Source organism: Trifolium pratense, linkage group LG7 (genome assembly GCF_020283565.1).
Source record: "Trifolium pratense cultivar HEN17-A07 linkage group LG7, ARS_RC_1.1, whole genome shotgun sequence".
Taxonomy (NCBI): Eukaryota; Viridiplantae; Streptophyta; class Magnoliopsida; order Fabales; family Fabaceae; genus Trifolium; species Trifolium pratense.
Genome location: NC_060065.1, coordinates 52,444,500 through 52,462,542, shown reverse-complemented (window position 1 = coordinate 52,462,542; position 18,043 = coordinate 52,444,500). Strand labels below are relative to the sequence as shown.

The 18,043-nt window shown below is 43.3% G+C and overlaps 2 protein-coding genes across 4 annotated transcripts; one reads left to right on the top strand and one right to left on the bottom strand.

Annotated features, from left to right (window-relative positions):
* Nucleotides 1–529: 529 nt before the first annotated feature.
* Nucleotides 530–3,624, bottom strand: LOC123899517 (protein RDM16-like). 3 transcript variants are annotated; one of them, XM_045950666.1, is made up of 6 exons: nucleotides 3,335–3,624; nucleotides 2,937–3,020; nucleotides 2,562–2,859; nucleotides 2,268–2,462; nucleotides 2,005–2,165; nucleotides 530–1,644 (listed from the first exon to the last, which is right to left on the bottom strand). In XM_045950666.1, the coding sequence occupies exons 1-6, from the start codon at nucleotides 3,379–3,381 to the stop codon at nucleotides 774–776; spliced, it is 1,656 nt and encodes a 551-aa protein (XP_045806622.1). In that variant the 5' UTR covers nucleotides 3,382–3,624; the 3' UTR covers nucleotides 530–773. The 3 variants fall into 3 exon arrangements, with proteins under 3 accessions (XP_045806622.1, XP_045806623.1, XP_045806621.1); XM_045950667.1 differs by having other exon boundaries at nucleotides 2,562–2,854; nucleotides 3,335–3,369; XM_045950665.1 differs by having other exon boundaries at nucleotides 2,562–3,020; nucleotides 3,335–3,587.
* Nucleotides 3,625–13,411: 9,787 nt separating this feature from the next.
* Nucleotides 13,412–17,608, top strand: LOC123896619 (vicilin-like seed storage protein At2g28490). The gene is made up of 6 exons (XM_045946989.1): nucleotides 13,412–13,451; nucleotides 13,775–13,878; nucleotides 15,763–15,819; nucleotides 15,919–15,999; nucleotides 16,209–16,628; nucleotides 17,153–17,608. The coding sequence occupies exons 1-6, from the start codon at nucleotides 13,412–13,414 to the stop codon at nucleotides 17,606–17,608; spliced, it is 1,158 nt and encodes a 385-aa protein (XP_045802945.1).
* Nucleotides 17,609–18,043: the final 435 nt, after the last annotated feature.

The following is an 18,043-nucleotide window of genomic DNA, read 5'->3' as shown; positions in this document are numbered from 1 at the left end:
CTGAGCCGAAACTCTAGTCTACGTCTTTGAGCCGAAGCTCTAATCAACATCACTGAGCCGAAGCTCTAATCTCCGTCACTGAACCGAAACTCTAATCAACGTCACTGAGCCGAAGCTCTAATCTCCGTCACTGAACCAAAACTCTAATTAGTCTCATTCATACCTCATCGACGGATTTCAAGAATATTCATCACCATCATTTTTTTCTTTAAAAAAAAAAAATATTCAGGAAAGAACAACCATTTTACTCAATCAAGTATAAGCATTTTACTATAAAAAAATGATCATTTCGAGTATTAGATAGAGTAATTTAACTGATCTTATCGCTACTCAATTACACACTTTAACCCTTCTCACCACCTTAGTTACTTACTAATAAGTCCACTTTAATTCCAAAAATGATTTTCCCTTAAGTACTCCTCGAGTTCATTGTGAAAATAATTATTTTATCTTACAGTTTGAAACATCGCAATAAATCTCAAAGGCCTGAAACTTTTAAGTTTTAACCAAGTGATGTCGCACACAATCATATCAAAGGGACACTTTCTGAGTGGAAAAAAGTTTACACCACTAATTACTAAATGATGTTAGCAAACCTATACAATAGTTGTAGACATCACATCATTGACCACATGAAACAAGGAGCACCAACAGCTATTTTATTTCTTATTGTGTTCAAATATCTCTGCTTAACACAAATTGTATAACTGATCACTCTTAAAAAGCCTGGCTAACTATGCTAATAATATTGACCAAAAACACTACACGACAATTCAAGCAGCGCCGTCATCTTCATAGTTGACAGCATGGTCCCAATAATGAGGAACGCCAGCATTCACGAACACTTTCCGAGCAGCTGCTTCAGTGATGCAATCATGAACACTGAACTTATTGAAGTTTTGTTTGGCAACATTTCCTTGCCACACCAGAACACACTTGTTGGCAGGCTTGTCATCATTTGAATCTTCGGTTTCTTCTTTCTCACTCCAATTGATACGTCTGAGCATTAGTTTTCCATACCTCTCAATTGTCTTGCTTTTACCTTCAACTACGACAACGCTAATACCATCGTAAATCACAGCACATCCGGTCAACTCATTATATTGAGCGTTACGATCAACTTTTATGCGAGTCTGTGGATGAGAGAGGTCGTTAATCCTGTAAAGCGCCACAAGTCTATCCGGTGTATTTGAGTCATCAAACAGCTTCCTTTTCTTCTTCTCACGCTGCTCGGCAGGAGTAAGCTTGCGTGCAATATTCCTATCGATGTGAGCCTGCTCACGCTCAGCAGCTGCAATACGTACTTCCTTCTCAAGCCGAGTGGGATCTTGAGTTGCTTCGGTCCCGAGCACTTTCATTAAATTGTTCATCTTTAACTTTGGTTTTGGCGGTTCTATGACACCCTGTCTAATCATCTCTTGTCGCTCCTTCTCCTTAGCTATACGCCTTTGGGTCTTGAGTTTCTTTTGCTCCTGTTTGGTTAGCTTGAGAGGTTGAGGTGGTGGAGGGGCAAGCTCAGCAGGCGGTTCAATGGGGCGAACATGCTCCACATAAAAGGTGATTTTTTCCATTTTCAGTTTATCTTCGTCTACAGTTCTGTTGTCAATGTCACCATAATTTCCAGAATGCAAAAGTGCCACGTCCCTGACAAAAATCCAAAAGTTAGTTGAAGATTTATCAATATACACGTACTACACGTTTTCTGTTTCTAGTTTTTTTACTATTTAAATTTAATTTAAATAACAAGACAATATATATCCTCAAAGACAAACAATACTAGATTTACATGTAGCCACTCATGTTATATTATTCATTTTGCAGTCAGCCTGGGGGAAAGATACCCACCTAACTAATTTGTAATCACCTTTTAAACACCTCAGAATATTTTGCTAGTAATTTAAAAGCTCTTGTTAATGCTTGGAAATAAAAAATAACCCTTCTCTTCTAGTAATTCTAATTCTGTATGCAAAATTAACCAGTAGTCCAAATAAAGCATGAACTTACCACCACTCAACTTCTGGAATTGGATCCTTCAGCTTTTCTTTCATTACATCTCTCTCTGTAATTTCTATTAAGTTCGGATTTATATCAGGAGCAGCTTTTGCCTTTGCTAGCTGTGCTTGTTTGGCCTTCTGCTCTTTTGCTTGAGCTTCTCCAAATTTACTCTGCATGAGGCGAAATAATAATAGCAAAAGCACATATAAGATAATTTGAAAGAAACAAGTAAAGGGCAAGTAATTAGAAGGGCAAATAACAAAGAGATATACCTTCAACTTTATTGATTCAGCATCTTTTGACCATTTTCCTTCCTCCACAAACAGAAAATTTGTCCTCTTGGGGCGCATGAGCTTTGTTTTGTTGATGCCAATACTCTCGTCAAAATGAGAGTTAGAATCAGGATCAAAATCCAACACAGGTTTTAGTATTTCAAATGCATCTATCTTCTGTTTATTAATGTTGACCTGGAATCATCAGACACAGATGGTAGGGTTAAGACAATATTCGCAAATAGAAAGAGACAATAAATAAATGAGAAAAAGACAATTGAGAAAACTACACACCTTTAATGTGCTAAGGTTGCTTGGCTTAGTTACATTAACAACATTCCCATGTTCATCTATTTCCCGTCCATGGGCGTCAAGACGAAGAACATGAGCCTTGGTTGGTTTCTGAGGGATAGTAACATCTGCAGTTGTGACACCAGCAGCACTAATGCCACTAGCTGGAGGATTTACATGAGGAATTCTCTTGAGTTTCTCCGACAAAGCTTTTTGCATTTGTAAAACCTTCTTTGCCTTAGCTAAGGCATGAATAGAGAGGCTTCCAGGTTTTCCAGCAATTGGAGAGGATCCATCTGTACTAAATTTTCCAGTAACCTCATGAGACATGGTAAAACTAACACCCTTATTTTCATTTGTGGTAGAAATCGATGATACCTTAATAGGAAAGGAAGGAGGAGGGACCAAAGTTGAGTCTGGCACACTAGCAGACACCGCAGCAGGTGATCCCATAGCAACACCCTGAAACAGCACAGATGAAACACCAATAAATGCATTACTCTTGTGGAATGAATATTCAAAACGGAAGCAATTAGGTAACACCAACTCCAAGTAATTGAGTTCAAAAAAAAAATAAAAAAAATAAAAAGCTATCATACATATATATTTCTCAGTACAAGTATATCAGCATCATCATTCTAATCTAGTAAACAGTTACTGAAATCAAGAATTCCTACAGTTTCAAGTGGGATTCTAAATCAAAAGCAATACTCTGAAAGGCAAAAGTATAGAATTAAGCAAATAAAACGAACTAGAAAGGCAAAAAAGAATCTCACGTTTTGTGGTGATGCATTGTTGTCGCAATCATCTTCCATCTCTTCATCGCGCTTCAATTTAGACCTAACTTTCGTACCCTCTCTTTCGTCCCTGTCGTATACCTTATTATCCCTGGTTTTGCGGTGGCGTTTGGCATTCCGGTCAGATCGATGATGGCGGTCACCTTCGGAATGTCGAACTCTCTTTCGCCTATCGGGGATGACGTCCATTCTAGGGTTTGGGAGATACTCTATTCTATCGTGTGTGTGATGAAGAATTGGAGTATAAGAATCACTTCAGCTTTATTTATAATAATTTTTTCAAATCTACTTCTAATCTAATCTAATCTTATGTGTCAAAAAAAAAATCTAATCTAATCTTTTTTTTTCTACAAAATCTAATCTTTTTTTTTTGGTACATGTTACTCTTATGTGTCAAAAAAAAATCTAATCTAATCTTTTTTTTTTGGTTCCAAAATCTAATCTTTTTTTTGTACATGTTACAAAATCTAATCTACTATATTAAAATTGATTAGTGCCCAATTTACTAATTTGCACTTATCAATTTTAATAATGTTCCAAATTTTGTATCTTTCATTATAATTTTACTCTATTTTTTTTTTTTGAAGCATATAATTTTACTCTATTAATATGCATAAAAATAGGAATATCAAAGTTTAGTAAAAAAAAAATTATATAAGAAAGTAGAAACAATAAAAAGATTATATATGAATCTATTTATGCATTAAAGTAGAAACAAAAAAACAATAAAGATATTATTGAATATAGAAAGAATAAAATAAATACTCATAAAAATAGGAATATCAAAGTTTAGTAAAAAAAAATTTATATAAGAAAATAGAAACAATAAAAAAATTATATATGAATCTATTTATGCATTAAAGTAGAAACAAAAAAACAATAAAGATATTATTGAATATAGAAAGAATAAAATAAATACTCATAAAAATAGGAATATCAAAGTTTAGTTAAAAAAAAATTATATAAGAAAATAGAAACAATAAAAGGAATTCAATTAAATCAATTGAACTGCCTAGTATTTAAAATCCCTTGAATTTCTAGAATCATTCCCATCCAAACACACTCTAATACTAAGTGTTCTGGGCCGAGCTTAGAAGCTCGGTACAGATTCTAACGAGCTTGTGTAGTCGAGTTGACCCTTACCCACCGGCCACACCATAAATGCTCGGGATACCAACGGCTACTTCTCTATGGCTTCTGTAACGTCTAAGACACCGGAATGATGAGCATTAACTGCACATCATGGCTCCTTAGCCGTTTTCCGGCAGTCACTTGATGGCCATTAATGCCATCAAGGGCCTTAGCCCAGCGCTGGGGGCTATATATATGCATCTCCACTTCATTTGCAAGGTACGCATTTTTATAGCTAAGAAAACCTTACACACATACTGACTTGAGCGTCGGAGTGCCTGCAGGTACACAACCCCCCTCCGCTCCAACAGGGGTCTCAAACGCTCTCAACCACCGCAAACGCCGGCGAAGTCGCATCATTCTGGTCAACACGATCAGTGGCGCCGTCTGTGGGAACCATAGTTTCCCTGTTTATTCAAACCAAAAACTAAAAACTTCCTCAAAACACCCTTTCACGACCAATGGCTGGCGTTAACAACCATCAAATCCCGGAGCAAGTGGCGGAGAACCATGGATCACCGATGGACTACGCAGCGTACCACCCAGGGGACGGCCAATTCGCCTCCGTAACGGAAGATGGCCAGGGAGAGCAAAACGCGCATTACGAGCCCTACAACCCAGAAGAACCGCAGATCCCTGTGGCTACCCCGCCACAGGCGACTCCGGCAGCGGCTATCCCTCCGGGCGTTCCCATGCAAGAAATGATGGCTGCGCTGGTCAATGCAATCAACCGCCAGTTGGACTTACTGCTGCAACAGAACCAGCGATTCGAGCAGCAGAATCAAAGGCTCGAGCAACAAAGCCGTCGCATCGACGCAATTGCCGAGTCGAGGATCACGGCGCAAGCTCGCCCAGCTCGCCGTTCACCCACACCAGTGAGGAGCAGAACCTACTCCAGGTCTCGCTCACCACCTCGCCACAGAAGCGAAAGGAGAAACGAGGCTATATCTCGAAACTCCACCCCGCCGAGGAGACATTCCCCTAGAAGGGACAACCCTCCTCGTCGCCAGAGGAACCGATCCCCGGAAGAGAGAGACAATCACCAAGGCCCCCTCTCCCGAAGGATCCGAGAACTCCCCCTACCGGTCGGACTCGAAAAACCACCGGCAATGGATACCTACGATGGCTCGACAGACCCGGACGAGCACATCGAAAATCTTGAAGCTCTCCTCGAGTACAGAAATGTACGAGGCTCTATCAAGTGTAAGCTCTTTCCCACAACTCTGAGGAAAGGCGCTATGGCTTGGTACAAGAGCTTGGCGCCAGGATCCGTAGATTCTTGGTCGGACCTGTGCGCCCGCTTCCGGGCTCACTTCACTTCCTCGAGGCGTCACCCAAAAACTGAAGCAACCCTCGAGGCCATCATCCAAGGCGAGAACGAGCCTCTAAGGGCCTACCTCGAACGGTTCAACAAGGCAGCCGTTGAAGTGAAGGTCGATGAGAGCATGAAGCTGTATCTCCTCGACAGGGGATTACATCCAGACAGCGACTTTGCTAAAGCCGTCGGTATCGAAGAGCCGAAAACGCTGGATGCATTCTTCGAAAAAGCGAAGAAGTACATTACCTACGAGGAGAAACAAAGGGCCAAAGATATAAGAAGGCCGAAAAGTCAAGAAAAAACCAGGAACTATGAAAAGGACGAAGCTGGGACCTCGCGAAGAGGTAACGAAAAGCAAAGGGAGGAAAGGATAAAAGATTCCAAACCTCCTCGAGGAAAATTCACAACATATACTCCACTGAATGCGTCAAGAGATCGCATTTTCGCCGAAGTCTCCGCTGCGGACTTCAAAAAGGCTGGGATCCACTTCCCGAGACAGCAGCCCATGAAGGCAAATACTGATAGGACGAAATTTTGTCGCTATCATAAAAGCCATGGACACGTCACTGAGGACTGTGTCCACTTAAAAGATGCCATCGAGATTCTGATACAAAAGGGTTATGCCCGAAGATATGTTCAGAACGACGAACAAGCACAACAACAACAACAACAACAAAGGCGGGAGCCTCAAGAGGTCGCAATGGCCATTGATGTTCCCGAGCAGGAAAACAGAGGCATCGTCCCTCAGGCGCTTGCCATCTCAGCACCTGAAATTCCACTCCCATCCCCGGGGTCAGACGAGGGAGCGCTCCTAAGGCATTTCAACGCCCACCTGAATGGCTCATGGGAAAATTTCCCAAAAGCACTGGTGATAACAGGTGGAGGGCTAAACAAAATCACCCTCGGATCGGTAAAAAGGAAGTTCGAGGAGCTGGAAAACGTTTGCTCGGTGACTCCCATCACCGTCACCAAACCTGAGGGAGACTCCGACCCGCTGGCCTTCTACAAATCAGAAGTTCCCGGGGGCTCACCAAACTATCAGATACCACTGTTGGTGAGGGCTCGCATGGCAAACTTCGACGTCCACCGCATCCTCGTAGATCAGGGGAGCTCGTGCGACGTAATGTACTCGGGGCTATTCAAAACTCTACAGCTATCGGAGAAGAACTTGGTCCCATATGTAGGACCCGACCTTCAGGGGTTCAATGGGTCGACTACCAAACCTTGGGGATACGTGGACCTCATCGTCACTTTCGGCGAGGAAAAGGCTATGAAATCCGTGAGGACGCAATTCATGGTCGTCGACTGTCCCTCGCTGTACAACTGCATCATCGGCAGAACTACTTTAGCGGAGCTATTTGCTGTGTCGTCCACTGTTCACTTGAAGCTGAAATACTACACACCGGACGGCCAGGTCGCCACCATCAACGGCGACATAGCTGCTGCGAGGAGATGCTTCGAGGCCGCGGCAAAGAATCTGAGCACCGTGGCAACCCCCAAGAAAACTGAAAAGAAAAATCCGGGGGTAAACACTATTGGAGGTTCCGTCGACATCGATGCTCGACTCACAAAAAAGGAGCATCAAGAAGAAAAACAGAAGGACCTCGCCGATGCTGAAAAGAAAATCTACCGCCCCATCCCGGACGGAGATTTCGAGCTGGTGCCCTTGGGCGAAGACCCCCTCAAAGGGATCAAGATTGGAACTGGACTCCCCGACTTGGTCAAAAAGCAGCTGATCGCCTGCCTTAAGGACAATGCTGAACTGTTCGCCTGGAGCGCTGCAGAGATGCCTGGTATCGACCCTGAGGTCGCTTGTCACCAGCTGACTTTAGATCCTAGGGCTAGTGCCGTTGTTCAGCGGCGTAGGAAGCAGTCTCCCGAAAAAGCGGAGGCTGCCGAAAAAGCTGTAAAAGACCTCCTCGAGGCAAATTTCATTTCGGAAGCTAGGTATACCACCTGGCTATCCAATGTTGTACTTGTTAAGAAATCGAATGGAAAATGGCGCATGTGTGTTGACTATACCGATCTTAATAGGGCTTGCCCTAAAGACGCTTACCCTTTACCTAACATAGACAAATTAGTAGATAATTCATCAGGATTTAAATTACTATCGTTTATGGACGCGTACTCGGGTTATAATCAAATAAAAATGGCTGAAATCGATAAAAAGAAAACAGCGTTTATGACCGAATCCGGTAATTATTATTACAACGTAATGCCTTTCGGGCTTAAAAACGCAGGCGCCACATACCAAAGGATGATGAACAAAGTCTTCAATAATGAAATCGGTGACATGCTCGAAGTCTACATGGATGATATGATCGTCAAATCCGAAGAGGAAGTCGATCATACAGCCCATCTAAAAAGAGTGTTCGACCAAGCGAGAAAGTATAACATGAGATTCAATCCTGAAAAATGCACGTTCGGCGTAAAAGCTGGGAAATTCCTCGGGTTTTACTTAACCGAAAGAGGAATCGAAGCTAACCCCGATAAATGCAGAGCATTCTTTGAATTCCCTACGCCGGACTCAAAGAAATCTATCCAATCATTAAACGGGATGCTCACAGCCTTATCTCGTTTTGTCGCAAAATCCGCTCAACACGCGCTACCTTTATTCAAATTACTTCGAAAAGAATCCGCATTCGAATGGACAAAGGAATGCGAGGATGCGCTACAACATTTAAAACGAGCACTATCCGAACCTCCAGTCCTAACACGACCCAACGAAGGGGAGACATTATATCTTTATCTCGCCGTAGCATCGGAGGCCATCAGCGCCGTTCTCATAAGAGAAACCGAGCAAGGACAAAAACCTGTCTATTTCGTGAGCAAGGCTCTGCAAGGACCAGAACTCCGGTATTTACAGATTGAAAAAACGGCCTTAGCAGTAGTCATGGCCGCGAGGAAGCTAAGACACTATTTCTTAGCTCACTCCATCGTGGTTCGAACTGATCAACCGATCAAACAACTCCTTGCGAGGCCGGATATGACAGGACGAATGCTAAAATGGTCGCTCGAGTTGTCCGAATTCGAAATCTTTTTCGAAAGCAGAAAGGCTTTAAAAGCCCAAGTGCTAGCAGACTTCATAGCCGAGATGACCACACCATCTACCCCGAACAAAAACAAATGGACCATCTTCGTAGATGGATCCTCGAATCCACAAGGGAGTGGTGCGGGTATCATACTCGAAAGCGGTGAAGGAGCGCTCATAGAAGTTTCACTCGAGCTCACCTTTCCAACCACAAACAACCAAGCCGAATACGAAGCTTTCTTGGCGGGATTAAGGTTGGCTCAGGATATGGAAGCCGAGGAAATTAAAATATTCACGGACTCACAGCTCGTCGCATCACAAATAACCGGGGAATACCAAACAAAAGACGAGCGACTCACGGAATATTTAAACTTGATCAAAGAAAAATTAACCAAATTCAGACAAACCGAAATCAAGCACGTTCCTCGCGAACACAATGCAAGAGCAGATATTTTATCAAAGCTCGCAAGCACTAAGAAAAAGAAAGGTGGAAATCAATCGCTTATTCAGGAAACGCTATCCAAACCAAGCATAGTAAAACCCACCGAGGTATTCCTGATATGCGAGATCGACGCCAACAGCTGGATGACACCCGTGTTCGAATTTCTGAACACTGGAAACCTCCCACTTGATAAGAAGGAGGCGGCTAAGGTAAAAAGGAGAGCCTGCGCATATGTAATCCTAAATGGAAAAATGTACCGCCGAGGATTTTCCATCCCTCTGCTAAGGTGTGTCGAGGAAAGCGAGGTAGCCTCGATCCTCGGCGAGATCCACGAAGGAATAAACGGTCAACACATCGGTGGACGCTCCTTGGCCAGAAAGGCCTTGCGAGCAGGATTCTATTGGCCTACCATGCAAGCAGACGCAAAAGAGCATGTCAAAAAATGTGACAAATGCCAACGTCACGGGGATATGCACTTGGCCCCTCCAAACGAGCTAAGAACGCTATCGTCCCCGTGGCCGTTTTCTTGGTGGGGGATGGACCTCTTAGGACCGTTTCCAACGGCAGCAGGACAAAATAAATACTTAATAGTAGCTGTCGACTACTTCACGAAATGGATCGAAGCCGAACCTCTCGCCCACATCACAACATTCAACGTGTTGCGATTCTTCAAACGCAATATACTTGCGAGGTTTGGGATCCCTCAAGTTGTCATTACAGATAACGGGACTCAATTCACGGACAAGAAAGTGCGAGAATTCATGGCAAAAATAGGTACAACCCAACACTTCACCTCTGTCGAACACCCTCAAACGAACGGCCAAGCCGAAGCTGCAAATAGGGTTATACTACGAGGACTCAAAAGAAGGTTGGATGAAGCAAAAGGAAAATGGACAGAAGAACTACACAGCGTACTCTGGTCCTACCGAACCACTCCACATTCTACAACGGGAGAAACGCCTTTCCGACTGACGTACGGAACAGAGGCCGTAATTCCAGTAGAAACCGGAGCATCATCTTTCCGAACGGAAGTACCCCTCGAAGGGGAAGACAACCACGAAATGCTCAGAGAAGAGCTCGACCTCTTGGAAGAGCTCCGAGACGGCGCAGCCCTCCGAGAAGCTACTTTGAAACAAAAAATAGCAAAACGGCATGACAAAAGGGTCATCAAGCGAGAATTTGACGTTGGGACACTAGTACTCCGACGCAACCAAAAAGATTCTCGTGAAGGTAAACTCGCGGCAAATTGGGAGGGACCTTATCGTGTTCGAGCCAAAACCGAAAACGGTGCCTATTATTTGGAAGATCTTTACGGAAAAGAAATTCCTCGACCTTGGAATGCCGAAAAGCTCAAACAATACTACAGTTGAGAGAAGTTCAAAACCATCCCTCAACGAAGGCTGTGTCTTCGCCCATGAGAAACACGCCTATACAACGGAGGAGTGCTTAGGTACAGGCATGAATCTTAAAATATAAAACAAAGTCGAGACGTTTTTGAGCTCGATGATGTTGGCGAGGAAAGCTCTAGACCACGGAGCACCATCGTCATAGTACACGCCCGGTAGAACCCCAGCTCGCGATGGGATGTTCACACCCCGAGGAGGAAAGCTTAACAACAGCCCCTCTCCTCGTTGTTAGTTTGGATTAACATCTCCAAACACTTAGAATGGTTCCCCGCACCTTCTAAGCCCGGCATCTAATGGTACCAGCTACCACAACGATGACCACCATCCAAACACACACTAGCGCGAAGAAACGAATAGTTCGGCGTATAGAATGTTTGGAAAATTACCAAGTTAAAAACCTCAAGATTGGTCGAGCGCAAACAAACAAAAGCATCAAGCATACAGGTCGTCATAACGAAAATATAATCAAAAGCGCAAACCTAAAAGCATTGAGCATACAAACGATCGATTCAACATTCGGAGGAAATTAAAAACATCGCCATACAAAGCCTAAATCTAGATGAGACAAAGGTAAAAGAGCAGGTGGATAAATAAAAGTACTGAAATATAAAGACCACGAGGGGCCATAGCTATCAAATACATCAAAAGGGCGAACGAAGCGCCCAAAAGAAAGCAAATTAATTACAAGAAAAAAGAAAAATAAGATTACATCTCATCCTCGGGAGGGGTGACGATAGCTCCGTCGAGCACCACCTTATCCTCATCTATACCCTCAACAATCAAATCCTTATCAGCATTCACAATCTTCAACTGCTCCACGGCATTGGCAAACTGGGAACTCGCAGCATCAATCATACTGTCGTTCAGATCCATAATCGTCTGAACAAGACGGGCTCGCGAAAAATCAGCATAAACACCAGCCGGATCTACGACCTTCTCCTCCTCATCAACGGCTTCGGGAACCACCTGCTTAGCGCGCTCATCCACCTTCAGCTTCAACTCCTGAATCTGACCCTCCAGCTCTTCTATCTTCGCCAAAGACGCATCCCTTTCTCTGGTAACCTCTTCCAGCTTTGCCTGTACAGTCTTTAGGGACTCCTGCACTTCCAGCTGAAGAGCATACTGCTTTTTATACTCCGAGAAAGCGGCTTGGCTCGAGCTCAGTTGACAGGAAACCTCCTTCAGCTTTGTGAGAGCGGCATCCCTCTCCTGAAGGTAATGGCATTCCCGACCATTCAGGAAAGTCACCATCTCCAAAAGTTTGAACATCGCCACTGAATGCTTGGCGATCTCAGCTCTAATGGCAGTAGGTCCCAGGGAAGAAAGAATGCCGGAATCAGGCTCTGATATGGAGATCTCCGTCTGGTCATCAAAGATCGGGTCATGAGCATAAACAGGAGGGAAAACAAAGTGGGCTGCAGGCTTGCCGGGCTCGAGCTTGTGGAGACCTGACGTCGAATTCATGAGATCATCGACATCATCCACCCTACGACGCTGGCGAGAAGAATTCGTGTCTTCGGTATCCCCTTCACGGACACGTCTCTCCGCTGAGGTTCCGATGATTTCGAGGGAAGGACTGGGATTTTGCTGAATTGAAGAGTTGGCAGGCATTGAATGCGAACCACCAGCAGGCATTGAATGCGAACCACCAGCAGCTTCCATAATCTTTTTCTTGGCAGTTTTAGCCTGACGAAGTCTTGCCTGAGCACTCGACATTTCAACTGCACAAACAAAGGAAAAAGAAGATCAGTAAAGTAAACCAGATGGAAAACTAAAAGCAAAGCAAAATAACAAAGCACAAAGTACGAGCATACGGAAAAAAGCGGCCACATCCTCATCGGTTTTACAGGCCAGTAGCCTCTTGGTATCAATTAGCTTCGGAACCTTTTGCGGACGACCCGCCTCATCTCGGATCAGGTTACCGTTACTATCCTCTAAGGAAACCTGGGGAAAAGACCCGACATAGTCTTCCAGTCTCTTATAATCTGCCGCTTCCTCAGGGCTCAGGTCGGATTTCGTAATGGTTAAATCCCGAGGAAGAAGATCATAATGACTCCTATTCCAATAAAAGGGAAAACTCCCATAGTCCGCCTCCACAGCTACACCGCTCGGGTCCCTGACCACCTCCCCGCGCACATCTTTCTTGGGTCCTCGGTAACAAACGTGCTTCCATCCCTCCGAGGTGATGGGACGGACAGCGTAGTACCTCTCCTTAAAACCCCGGATCGAATCTTCATATATACGGAAAAAACTTTTCCTCTGTCTAAAGGATACCCAGCCAAACTTACTGCCCTCCAAGACTTGACCACTTTTAGACGCCTTCCCTTTGGCCCTTTCGCCCTTGGGACACGAGCGTTGGAGGAAAAAGGCATGGAAGAACAGCTTCAGGGTAGGAACAATATTCAGGAACTTGCACGTCACCTGAAACGCTCGAAGAAAGGCCATGGAATTCGGGTGCAGCTGCGACGGCGTTACCCTCAAATATCGGAACACAGCGACCTCTAAGTCGGTAAAGGGCAGGCGATACCCCATGTGCTCGAAAATAATCTGGTACACCGGGATCGTTCCCCAACCCCAGTTAGAGCATATTCTCCGGCCGAGGGGAGGAACCCGAATCTCCCAATGAGAAACACTAGGATCCTCCACTTCGTAAAACATCTCCTTATGCCCACCAGTGCACCCGGAGAAGATAGAGGGCGTCTCTCGAACCTCATTCGCTACCCACGAAATGTCTACGGACAAACGCGGTAAGCCCTCTTCTGGTCTAGGTTGGTCGCCCTCCATCGGATACCTGAAAGCAGAGGAAGGAAATGTGAATTCGACATTCGCAATATCAAATCCACCCTTCCACCGCCAAATCAAGTGAAAGGGCGTGGATAATAGCGAGCGCGTGGTCGTCCATTCGCCACAAACGCGAAACAATAACAAAGGGGGAAATCCATTCGAAAACCCTAAAAACGAGCGCCGAAAAACCCAGACAAGGGCGCACTTCCAGCCTAAAGCTTCTAAAAGCACTACGCTAACAACCTAAGGCCAAAACTAAAACATCCAAGTCTAAAGCAGTTTAATCGCTAAAGTTTTGCTTAAAAAGACCTTGGCAAGCCATCAAACATCTATCCTAATCAGGCAAACAGACCATTCAAACCAGAGAAAGTAAAAGGAAACACTTACTTGATCAATGGAAAGGATGAAAAAGCTTCGGAGTGAAGACAATCAAAGAAACACGCCAAAGAAACAGCTTGAACTCACGAAGCTTGAAGTTTGGAAGGCGGAGAGGGTAGGAGAAGGAGAAGAAACTGAGCGAAGGATGCAAGGAAACTGTAAAGTTTCGAAAAAATCATCCTTCCTCATATATATAGACAAATGCGACCGCATACACCAGGTCACGCCGCCTCGAATCTGGACCGTTGCCTTAATCCAACGGGTGCGATAGGAAACAATCCAACGATCCAGAAGCACCCTCCCAAAAAACCAAAGGGCGCGAAAATCCAACGGCCCAGATAAAGCCTCGGAATTTGAAACATTTCAAATAGCCACTCAAGTGCTATTTGGGTAGCTCACACACGTGGCGCAAGGAAACGAAACGACTCGTCCCTTCAAATCACTTCCATCTGCACGCAAATCTCGCGAAAATCAACACGCAATGATCTCGGAGGATAACGTGCGACACGGCCATCCGAGATTTTCGCGAAATCAAAGGGATCCCTTACGATACCTACGGTGTTGGTAAACACTCGAAACCAAACGCATGCTCGCGATAAAATGTGCAGTTCGAGAACTGTGGGCTCCGAAACTAAATGTACGCTCGCGATAAAATGTGCAGATCAATAATTGTGAATTTCGAAAGAAAAAGACTAGAAACAATCAACTTTATTATTATTATTATAAAGGGCGGAAAGCCAAAATACAAATCAGGAAGCAAAGGGGAAAGGGGGAACGAGCATCTACTGCTCGTTATCCGAATCAACTTCCACTACGACTACAGGCTTGGATTCCACCGTCTTCTGAGAGCCTTCCTCGCCGCTAGAGGCTGAAACTTGAGGGTATGAGTCCTCAGGCTTATACACCTTCAGGAACTCAGCATAATCTTCATCGGTCTCATCCAAGTCAGAAGAATCGGAAGAAAGTACGATCGTCTCAAACTTGGCCTTTGTGGGACGCCTCAAACGAACAGACCGGCGAGGGGGTTGAGGCCGGCTTGGCATGGTTCCCTTTCCTTTGTGAGAACTCTTCTTATCAGCAACTTCTTTGGTATTCTGCCGTTCCATCTTACTTGCCTAAAAACACAAGGGTTAGAAAAAGCAGCAAGGTATTTATAAGAAAAACTTGCCTCTTTTCAAGAAAGCCCAATACCTTTGTTAAAAGGCCCACAACAAATAAATGGGCGGCTGCAATTCCCAAAGACTGACCAGTCTAACGTGCACAAGCTCCAGAGTTGACTGTTCTGGAAAATAGCATAGACTCACCTGAAAGCCTTGACTATCAACCAAGCAGATCATGGGAGTTATCGCTCAAATTTCCTCGAGAAATTGAGCAAACGCTCCTGAAGTGCCGTTTCCCTCATACAGCATCAGATGGTGACTCCAAAGTTATTATCCTCAATTAAGAGCATAACAACTTGGGGGGCTCCTGTTCTGGGCCGAGCTTAGAAGCTCGGTACAGATTCTAACGAGCTTGTGTAGTCGAGTTGACCCTTACCCACCGGCCACACCATAAATGCTCGGGATACCAACGGCTACTTCTCTATGGCTTCTGTAACGTCTAAGACACCGGAATGATGAGCATTAACTGCACATCATGGCTCCTTAGCCGTTTTCCGGCAGTCACTTGATGGCCATTAATGCCATCAAGGGCCTTAGCCCAGCGATGGGGGCTATATATATGCATCTCCACTTCATTTGCAAGGTACGCATTTTTATAGCTAAGAAAACCTTACACACATACTGACTTGAGCGTCGGAGTGCCTGCAGGTACACAACCCCCCTCCGCTCCAACAGGGGTCTCAAACGCTCTCAACCACCGCAAACGCCGGCGAAGTCGCATCATTCTGGTCAACACGATCACTAAGGATTCTAAAAGCTTCATATTATTTGCAGCATTGACCCCTCTGAGAGTTTAGGACTGGGCATTTTCCAGGTATATATATGCATTTGTATAATCAATCAATACATTTACATATAGTTTTGTTAATCTTGCTAATTAATTCATTAATATGGTTGATTTATATGTTTGCAGTCTTTCTATATTGGAGGAGGATCCAATCCAGTGTCAGTACTTTCCGGATTCCAGCCTGAAGTCCTTGAATCCGCTTTTAATGTAAGACAACTAATCGAGTAATAACTTCGTTAGTATCACTTTAATTAATAATAATTTTCCATTTCTCAATTTGTTTTTTTTACAAAGTTAGCCTCTAACATATCAATTCAAGGTGTGTGTTTGTGCTGACATATGTCGGTATCTGACACCGACACAATATTCATGGCAGGCAAATTAATTAATGTGTTCAATGGTTAACTCGATCACAGGTATCGGAATCAGAGTTGAAGAAACTTTTCACTCAGCAACATGAGGGTCCAATTGTGCACGTAGGCCATTCACATTCCAAAGCCTCAAGCTTATGGACCAAATTCCTTCAACTAAAAGAGGATGAAAAACTGCACCACATGAAGAAAATGATGCAAGATCAAGAAGATGAAGTTGATATTGAAGAAGTAGAGAAAAAAGCAAGTTGGTCTTGGAGGAAGCTATTGGAATCTGTATTTGGTGATGAGATAGAAAACAATAAAAGAGACAATGTTGCCCATAAATCACCTCATTCTTGCAATCTCTATGACAGAAAACCAGATTTCAAAAATAGTTATGGTTGGAGCGTTGCTCTAGACGGTTCCGAGTATTCTCCTCTCAAAAGTTCCGGCATTGGCATTTATCACGTCAATCTCAAACCGGTATGCAAGCCAAGTATTGTTCAATAGTTATTCATAATGAACTAGGTTGTGTGCAGTCACAGTCCATTACTGCACACAGCCAATTACGGAATTGGAGCGTGTGCAGTCAGCCAGTCACACTGCATGCAGTCAGAACATATGGATCGTCCGATCAATATCGGAAAGTCCATATTTTAACTGTTTTTAAATATAAAATTCAAGCTAAATATCTGGACCGTCTGATCTTAATCAAACGGTTTAGATATGACCGACTGCAATGCAGTCACCTCTCTCCAATTGCACAAAATCTAGATCCAGCCAATTACATCTTGATCGATCAATCAAGATCATATAGTTCAAATTTCAAACACGATATTTTAATTTTCAAGGTCTTGATTGGACTATCTAGATGTGGTTGACTGTGTGCAGTCAGCCGATCACACTCATACCGTAAACAATTCAAATTTTATTATTCGTAGTACTCTTTTAAATAAACGTCCATGACCGCATATTCGATAATGAAATAACATTATTTTTTATCGCAGGGATCGATGATGACACCACATGTAAATCCAAGGGCAACAGAATATGGCATAGTAGTAAAAGGTTCAGGTAGAATTCAAATAATATTTCCAAATGGAACCAATGCAATGGACACAAGTATAAAAGAAGGAGATGTTTTCTTTGTACCAAGATACTTTGCATTCAGTCAAATAGCATCAAGTAGTGAACAACTAGATTTCTTTGGATTCACAACTTCTTCAAAGAAGAACAAGCCACAGTTTTTGGTAGGTTCTACATCACTTATGAAGACATTGATGGGACCTGAACTTGCAGCTGCTTTTGGTGTGAGTGAGGATACAATCAAAAACATCCTTAATGCACAACATGAGGGTGTTATAATTCCTACACAAAGGGATACACTTGTGGAAACGAATTGTAAAAAGAATGAGTTGAATTTTTTGGAGATGGTTCCTAAGATAGAAACAATCATGACATGATTATATGGCTTATGAAGATCAAATAAATGGTTAGAACTAGAAGTCTATTACACTTATTTATCAAATTATTTTTCTTTCTTTATTTTTTTTTGTTTTTTTGTTGTTCTTGAATTAATCATTGTTTTGTTCATTATTATTGTTGTACTCTACATCGGATTCAATTCCAACAACTCTATGTTTTTTTAAAGATTCTTTTCTCAACCACTCTCTTCTCTAGCTCTATAAAAGGAACTTCATTTCAAATAATATGGCAGACGAAATAATTTTTTTGTTCAGTAATCTAGATTGACTTTGCAACACATTTCACACTATTGTGTGCCTCTTTCTTTCTTTTAAATTTTTTATTTTTATTTTTATTTTCACAAAATAATGGTTCTCAAGTACACCCACCCCAACTTAGAAAGTTGCCAAGTTCCAAAGGCAACCCCAAACTTA

Bases quoted from the DNA above. Each gene is read 5' to 3' on its own strand.
- LOC123899517 (XM_045950665.1), bottom strand. From the start codon at position 3,544: ATGGACGTCATCCCCGATAGGCGAAAGAGAGTTCGACATTCCGAAGGT. The intron at 3,021-3,334 runs GTGAGATTCTTT...GTGCTGTTTCAG, and splicing joins ACAATGCATCACCACAAAAC to GGTGTTGCTATGGGATCACC. The intron at 2,463-2,561 runs GTGTGTAGTTTT...TGATGATTCCAG, and splicing joins GCAACCTTAGCACATTAAAG to GTCAACATTAATAAACAGAA.
- LOC123896619 (XM_045946989.1), top strand. From the start codon at position 13,412: ATGTCTACGGACAAACGCGGTAAGCCCTCTTCTGGTCTAG. The intron at 13,879-15,762 runs GCTTCGGAGTGA...GGATTCTAAAAG, and splicing joins TCAATGGAAAGGATGAAAAA to CTTCATATTATTTGCAGCAT. The intron at 16,000-16,208 runs GTAAGACAACTA...ACTCGATCACAG, and splicing joins TCCTTGAATCCGCTTTTAAT to GTATCGGAATCAGAGTTGAA.